Below are 8242 nucleotides of genomic sequence, written 5' to 3'. Positions count from 1 at the left end.
TAAGGCGAGGGGGCTTCCAGAGCTCAGCCAACAGCCAGGAGCAGTGACCGAGCCGCTGGAGCTGGGGAGAGACGCGCCAGGGCGGCGGACTGGGCCAGGAGACCAGGGACAGAGGGACGCTTGTCCGGGGACAGCCAGCAACGAACTGCGGCCTGGGCGGCGACAGCAGCGGCCCTTGCTGAGCTGTTCCAGCCACACAGAACTGTAGCTGCTGCACCAGGACGTTTTTTCCAAGCTCTCCAAGCTACTCCCCCTCCCCCCCGACTCCTCCCGCTGCAAAAGAAAAAAAAAAAAAAAAGAAAAAAAAAAAAGGAAGGAAGGAAGGAAAGAGGCTAGAAAGGAAACCCAGATTTGCCACCACAGCGACAAAAGGGGGAAAAGGAAAAGAAAGTCCAGCGACTGTGGGGTTGGACGCAGGCCCCCGGAGCGCGGGCCGAGCGATGCGGGGCTGCGCGCCCAGGCGGCCGAGAGTTGTGACTGGAGCCACGATGCACGGCCAGGCGCGGTGAGGAGCCAGACCGTTTCACCTCCCTGAAGGAGTCCGGGAACAGGGAGGGCCGTCCTGAAAACACGGAGGCCGCCAGGCAGGCCACGGGCCGAGGTGACGGGGCTGGGGAGGTGGGGAGCAAGCAAGCGCACCTGGCTGCGTCCGCCTGGAGTTGTCCCTCTGCGTTCACGATTGACACAAACACTTCTCCAAACGGGGGAAATTTAAGCAGCAACAACAATCAACAACGAGATCTTCCTCCTGCCTTCCCCTCCCTCCCTCCCTCCCTCCTCCCTTGGCCTACCCCCTCCCCCTTCCCCAGGCCAGCGGCGGGCGCCCTGCGCGTCCGGACCCGCTGCGCGATGCCGGCAGTGTAGGATCCAGAGCTTCTCCACTGGTTTTGTTCTTTTCTTTAAAAAAAAAAAAAAGAAAGAAAGAAAGAAAGAAAAGAAAGGAAGGAAGGAAGGAAGAAAAGAAAAAAGAGGAGGGGAAATCCCGGTCGGTGGTAGGCAGCCTGGCACACACACACCCGCCCTCACACCCCGACAAAAGCAGATGCACTTTGACTTCTGACAGCTCTACCTCAAGCCCAAGAGAACTCCACGGCGCTTTCCCTGCAACCCAAGCTCGCTGCGTCCTCCTCTTCTTTCTCCGACTCCGTTTTATTTATTTCGGTTCCCGTCGCCGATCTCGGTGACCTTCACTCCTCCGTGGGCTCTGGGCAGAAGAGTTGCGTTCTCGCCTGCCGAGACTCTTCTTCGCCCCAGGAGCTGCGGCGGCACTGCTGTGTCCCGGGGCCCTGGGACTCCCAGGCTGCACAGTCCACCGAGGTGCCCTCTGCTCCCCATCAGCCTCATTTTCACCCCCTTTTGATTTCCTGGTGCGGGTTTTGGCTTGCACCCCCAGTGTGTCTCCTCTTTTTGGAGGGGCTGGGGAGCTCTTGCTGAGGTCTTCGGGAGTCATCCCCTGGGCTCTACCTGCTCTTCTCTCTCCCGGCCTCACCCGACCAAACCAAAGACCATGGTGCACTGTGCCGGCTGCAAAAGGCCCATCCTGGACCGTTTCCTCTTGAACGTGCTGGACAGGGCCTGGCACGTCAAGTGCGTCCAGTGCTGTGAATGTAAATGCAACCTGACCGAGAAGTGCTTCTCCCGGGAAGGCAAGCTCTACTGCAAGAACGACTTTTTCCGGTGAGTACTTCCCTGGCGCGCCTCTGCTGCTCCCTCCCCGTGGGCTCTCCAGCTTGGGATCAGAGGTCAGCGTGGCCGAAGCAACCGTGGTAGGAGCAGCCTTGGAGAGGGCAGCCAAGTCCCATGGGCACCCGCCTGTTCGCCAGCTGGCGCGCAGTGCGCAGGGGACGCGGCCCAGCTTGCGTCTTGGAAATTGTGGGTCCCGGCTTAGCTGCACGTGCCTGGGGAGAAAGGGTGTGAGTCCGCTTGATCCCAGAAGCCCAGAAGCCCCTTCAAGCTTAGAAGGAAGCAGCATAGCCCCAGGACGGTGTAACCCCAGCTCTGTCTTTACCGGGCTAGATCCATGCCACTGCCTTTTCCTCTCCAAAAGGTCTTGGCGGGAACCGCGGAGGCTTTTGCGTTGGAGTGTTTTGAGTCCCTCGCTTTGGCGGCGAAAGGGAAAAACTCTGCCCTAACGCCTATGGTGCACATTCCAGGGTGTTCTTGAAACCCCGACTGGCCTCCAAGCGCCGGCCTGGGCACAGTGAACCACGCCTGTGAAATGCCCCAGGACTCCAGCCTCCGGGAAGACCTTTTCCCTCCGCTTCCCGGCTGCTGGGTTGGCGGGAGTATCTGCCTCCGCCCAACGCGAACCTCGGCTTTGTGGCGCAGGCTCCGCTAGGAGCTCTCCCAGGCACTGCCCGCCATCCCCTTGCCCCACCTCCCTGCCGAAAACCGGGAAAACCCAGGCCCGGCTCCTGTGAGCCGGCAGACTTCTCCAGACGCCCTTCCTTCGTTTTAGCATTTTAATGTATTCTCTCGAACGCACTGTCTTGCCACGAAATCCACACAAACACGAAAGTCAACCGAGAAGAAATAGGAGCAAATGCGAATTTTAATTCCTCTGTACTGGTTTGAAACCTCCCAGTTTACTCGGTTGACTTGCTCTCTGCTCTCCTCTGAGTTTTTGGTGACCGATCAAACTGGGAGTGGGAGTGAGGGTGCGAAACCATCCGGGTCGCTTTGCTCAGTGGCCTAGAACGCGCTGCCCCAGGAAGCGTGTCTCTGATTGCGGGGAACCATGGAGAAAAGCGCTGTGAGGCTGATATCGCCGGGAGGAAGCGCGGGCTGAGCCTCTGAACCTCGGCCGGCCGCGCCTGTTGTCCCCAATACTGGCTGGAGCCGAACCCGAGAACAGCGAACGGTGCCAGCTGCCAGCGGGCCCCAGAGGCCTGGCTCCCGTAAAGCGCAGCCCGGCATCTAGAGCCCCGCGGTGGCCAACCTGCCCGGCTTTCGGCTTGAACGTGGTGGCGGCCCAGCGGCAGCCGGAGGCGCGCTCCGCGGCTGTTTCTCTACCCGCGGCGGGACTGGACCTTGCCAACCCTCAGCCTATACGCGCGGGTCCTTTAGCGGTGAAAGGTGACGCTAGGAGAGAAAAGCGGCGCTCGGGACGCGTTTACATGGAGCTCTGATTAGATTTTGAATGTTCTCCGAATCTAACAGGAAAATAAGTGCCTCCCTTCCCCTTCCAATCGCCGCCTTACCGTCTTCCCAAGGCGCTCTTTTCCTCTGGGACAACCCTGGGCATGAGGCGGGGGTGGGGGCAGCTCAGGCCCTTCGCTCTCTCATTCTAACCATGTGTCTGACTTTTCACTGGTGCCCCGCGCCCTCTCCTGCCTTCTTGACGGTTCCATCCGCTGTCTCTCCTCATTTTTCCCCTTCCACCTCTTCTTCCTCCACTTTCTTTTTCTCTCCTAATCTGTCGTCTTTTTCCTGGCCTCCGTTCTCCCCTTGCCCCTCACCAATTGGTCCTCTCCCATCCCGCAGATGTTTCGGTACCAAATGCGCTGGCTGCGCGCAGGGCATCTCCCCTAGCGACCTGGTGCGGAGAGCACGGAGCAAAGTGTTTCACCTAAACTGCTTCACCTGCATGATGTGTAACAAGCAACTCTCCACTGGCGAGGAGCTCTACATCATCGACGAGAACAAATTTGTCTGCAAAGAGGATTACCTAAGCAACAGCAGTGTCGCCAAAGAGAACAGCCTCCACTCGGGTGAGGCCCCAATTCCCAGCTCGTTAGGGGCGGGCGGGTCCTGGGGGAAGAAGGCCCTGTGAAGCCGCTGCTCACCTGTCCCTTCCCTCTCCTCAGCCACCACGGGCAGTGACCCCAGTTTGTCTCCAGACTCCCAAGACCCATCACAGGATGACGCCAAGGACTCGGAGAGTGCCAACGTATCGGACAAGGAAGGGGGCAGCAATGAGAATGACGACCAGAACCTGGGCGCCAAACGACGGGGGCCGCGCACAACCATCAAGGCAAAGCAACTGGAAACTCTGAAGGCGGCCTTTGCTGCTACTCCCAAGCCCACGCGCCACATCCGGGAGCAGCTCGCTCAGGAGACTGGCCTCAATATGCGTGTCATCCAGGTCAGGGCGTGGGCATCCCACTCAGTCCCACCCAGCATCCAGACCGACATGGCTCCTCTAGGCCAGCACCCAGGCCAAGCTGGGGAAACCCAGCCTCAAGGAGGGGAGTGAGTCCTGGGAGGCTGGAGCGGGGAGGACTGGAGAGGCCCAGACACATCCCTACCCTGGTGTCCTGTGCTGTGCTGTGCTGTGCTGCCCCGTTGCGGAGGGCATCTGGAAATCCCTAGGCTCCCTCCATTTCCCAGTTTGTAGCTGGTGATGGTCTTGGCAGAGGGGGAGGGATGGGGAGCTCAGCCTGAAGCCGGAGGAGGGGACATCGTTGGATGCCACTAGGGAGTTGGGACCCTTTCTTCTGCAACACTCACCTTTGGAAGGAGCCCAGAGGTCTCTGAGCATGCCAGAATTAATCAGTTCCACTGACTTCTCCACAACATAGATCTCCCTCTGTGTCCCCCACCTACTTTGTGGGTCTCTTACTTAAGTTAGAAAAGCCCCAGAGCAGAGAGATGGACATCTTCTCCAGAGAGAGATGGGGCATCCTGGTTTGAAAGGGGAGAGGCCCCGGGCTGGAGTCAGCTCAGGCTCTGGCAGTCTAGAGTGGAATACGGAGGCGAGGCGAGGTAGATATCTGGGCATCTGTGCCACTGTGTTGTGAGGACTTGGGGCTGCATGTGATTTGGGCCCCAGTATCCGGCCCACAGTGAGGTGAGTGGTTCACTTGTGGAGGCTCTGCAAGGATGTGCTGGGTGTGCCTGGAGGCTGTGTGCCAGGGAACACATATGCAGGCTGCCTTCCAGGAGAGGCCTTGTAGCCCCTGGGAGGCTGTGCCAACCTGCAGTGAATGGAGGGTTGCATGTCTGTGTCCTTGTCAGTGAGAGGCTGTGGACAAGTATATTTTGCACTGGGAGATTTGCATGGCTGTGAAAAGGAGATTGTGGGTTTTGGTGTCACTGTCATTGGTAGACCGAGTGTCAACAGGAGACTGTTTAGTTCTCTGTCACGATCATGCGGGGGAGGGAGCTGCTAGGGACCGTGAATGGGAAGCTGTGTGTGTCCAACACTATTTGGGGAGGTTGTCTATGTGTGTAGAGCCCCCAGGAGCTGAAACTGTGACAGTGTGACTGTTGGAAACAACTCCAACTGCTTCACGTCGGGCAGGGAGGCTTGCCCAGGTCCCCAGTCGGGAATCCCGTATATCATTGGCTCTGGGGCCGTCTTGCGCGGCCCACTCAGAGACATAACCCCCCACCCCCACCCCACCCCCGCCACACACAACACAACACAACACAACACACAACACGCACACACTTGGGAGACATGAGTCTTGCTAGCGGTTGGAGGGGTTCGGGACGATCAGCCGCGCACCCGAAGTTGGGGGGAGGGGAGGGTCTCCGGGGGCCTCACCTCGCCGGCCTCGTGTGTACTTCAGGTGTGGTTCCAGAACAGACGTTCCAAGGAACGGAGGATGAAGCAGCTGAGCGCGCTGGGCGCCCGGCGCCACGCCTTCTTCCGCAGCCCGCGCCGGATGCGGCCGCTGGTGGACCGCCTGGAGCCAGGCGAGCTCATCCCCAACGGGCCCTTCTCCTTCTACGGAGGTGAGTGTGCTGCCGAGTGGCAGGGCGCGGCCAGCCGGGGTTGGCTTCGTTGGAAGCGGGTGGCAGCGCGGGAGGCGCTCCCGGTTTTCTGTAGAGAAGTGCCGAGCGGGAGAGAGGTGGAGAAGGCTGGGGAGTAAATCAAGGGTCGATAGTCGGCACCTAGTGCTGAATTCCTGACCGTGAAGGAGGCGGGTGGGCTGGTAGGGAGCAGCTCCAAAGTTTGCACCAGGCAGCCTCCCTCCTGCCAGGGGAGCCCCGCAGGGGAGCCCCCCAACAGCGAGTTCCCTCTATTGCCTTTCTCCTCGTTCCTCCTCCGCCCTGACATCCTCTTCCCTGCCGCTCCGCAGATTACCAGAGCGAGTACTATGGGCCCGGGGGCAACTACGACTTCTTCCCGCAAGGCCCCCCGTCCTCGCAGGCTCAGACGCCAGTGGACCTGCCCTTCGTGCCGTCGTCCGGGCCCTCCGGGACACCCCTGGGCGGCCTGGAGCACCCGCTGCCCGGACACCACCCGTCGAGCGAAGCGCAACGGTTCACTGACATCCTGGCGCATCCCCCAGGGGACTCGCCCAGCCCAGAGCCCAGCCTGCCCGGGCCTCTACACTCAATGTCGGCTGAGGTCTTCGGGCCCAGCCCGCCCTTCTCATCGCTGTCGGTCAACGGCGGGGCGAGCTATGGGAACCACCTGTCTCACCCCCCCGAAATGAACGAGGCGGCCGTGTGGTAGCGGGATCTCGCACAGTCCGCGGAGTTCGTGGTTGTACAGAAATGAACCTTTATTTAAGAAAAATAGAAAAAAAGAAGAAAAAAAAACCATAAAAAGCAAGTCACCCCCCCCACACACACACACACACTTCCCTCAGCCTCGGGGACCATTTTCCGTCTGGGGAGTCCGGATGGGAAAGGGGGACAAGAAACAGGATCCAAAACCGCCTGGAGGCAGAACTGAGATCCATGCGCTGGATGGCGAGGTACAGATTTGGGGCTCCCGAAGGGAAATGCAGACCTCTCCCCATCTTCCACCTGGACCCGGATGTGGGGACAGACGCCCCAAGTGTGCACGCCCGGCTGGAGGACGGCACAGGAAACCCAAGGCGGCCGCGGGGACGCTCAGCCAGTGGTGACGCCGGGAGCCGCAGGGAGGGAGGCGGAGAGGCACAGCCGGTTGAGGGAGGTGGAGCAGCCCGGGGCACTCCCGGGCTAGCCCGGAGGGTTTTGGCTCCGGGAAATGTCTCACTAGTGTTGTCTCAGTGTTCAGGAGCAGCGACAACAAACTCTTATAGCTGCAGAAACGCCGACCTGCTGTGCATCAGGTGGGACTATATATATATATTTTTTGTCTATCTGGGTTTTTGGTTTTTTGTTTTTGCCAAAATAGCAAAATTCTAAATGTAAAGCCCTCAGTATCAACTCTTCTACCTTCACAAAGCTCTACACACACACAGATACACACAAACACCCTGGATAGGATGGTCTCCAGCCAGACCTCTCAGTAAAATGACTTGAACATCAACTGTACAAGAAAGTATTCTACCTTCACACATACAAAAAAAAAAAAAAAAGTTAAAAAAAAAAGACTATTGAACTAAAAACAGTCAACTGTTTACGTATAATGTTAAATTCAGGAGTTCAGTGTTTTATTAATATATCCTGTTTTGAAACCTCTTGTTCAAAAACAAAATGTTTTGAGCAATCAACCAAAATTGTTCATTTTCTTTTCCTGTAGATGTTCTGACAGATTTGCAGGGCTCGCAGCTCACTGTGCTAGTATGTAAAAAGGTGTTGTTTACACAAGGCAAAGAGAAAACATGATATTCAGACACTTGCCAAATAGAATAATTATAGCACAAATACTGTAAAGGTGCCTAGCACCACAACCTGAGAAAGTGTTAAAAAAAAAAAAAAAGTGTTACAAGGTTTAAAAAAACATCTTTGCTAATTTTTAGTCCTGTTGAACATTCATGGAATTGTTAATATGACTTATATAGACCCACACAGGTTTTATTTTTGTGTCTTTAAAATAAAAGTCCAAAATATTTAAATTTTATGGTCAAATATGCAGTCAACAGCTGCTACTTTTTTCTTTATATATTAAATTTCTCATATGTCTTTTATTGTTCTGATAAACCTAAGCTTGTGTGACCTCCAGTGCATATTAGACCATTCACTGTATGAAAGAAAACATGTTGAATAAATTTGTGAGTTTTTAATAAAAATAGAAAATCTGATGTTTAGATAATTGGTGTGTTATTTGATGTTTTAACAAGTAGAGGGGAGAATGGTGGGGAGCTGAATGGCCCCTCAGAAGCCAGGAGGAAGAGAGGCAGGCCTGGGATATCTTTTTACCTTGGCTGTGGCTGAATCCCCTTGCTAATGCCAGCCTTGCTTTTCTCCGTGGCTTCCTGCTGTTATTAACTACGAATTTGCATTCTGTGGCTTTAACTGATATCGTTGAAGAGATATTTGCTGATAAGTTAATATAGAATTTGAAATAGAAATCAAATCCAGGGCTAAAAATGAGTGTTCCCAGTAGGATTAGGCATGAGATCTCATGCACTCTCTC

General features: G+C 56.1%; 1 protein-coding gene across 2 annotated transcripts; it reads left to right on the top strand.

The window, feature by feature from the left end:
• Positions 1-14: 14 nt before the first annotated feature.
• LHX1 (LIM homeobox 1) lies at positions 15-7909 on the top strand. Of its 2 annotated transcripts, XM_032321672.1 has the most exons (5): positions 15-1677; positions 3484-3710; positions 3807-4084; positions 5514-5679; positions 6027-7909. In XM_032321672.1, the coding sequence occupies exons 1-5, from the start codon at positions 1508-1510 to the stop codon at positions 6404-6406; spliced, it is 1221 nt and encodes a 406-aa protein (XP_032177563.1). In that variant the 5' UTR covers positions 15-1507; the 3' UTR covers positions 6407-7909. The 2 variants fall into 2 exon arrangements, with proteins under 2 accessions (XP_032177563.1, XP_032177562.1); XM_032321671.1 differs by lacking the exon at positions 15-1677 and having other exon boundaries at positions 3083-3710.
• The last annotated feature ends 333 nt before the right edge of the window (positions 7910-8242 follow it).

This window comes from Mustela erminea, chromosome 18 (genome assembly GCF_009829155.1).
Source record: "Mustela erminea isolate mMusErm1 chromosome 18, mMusErm1.Pri, whole genome shotgun sequence".
Taxonomy (NCBI): domain Eukaryota; kingdom Metazoa; phylum Chordata; class Mammalia; order Carnivora; family Mustelidae; genus Mustela; species Mustela erminea.
Note: the sequence above shows the minus strand (reverse complement) of the source record. Positions and strands in the feature narration are given on the sequence as shown.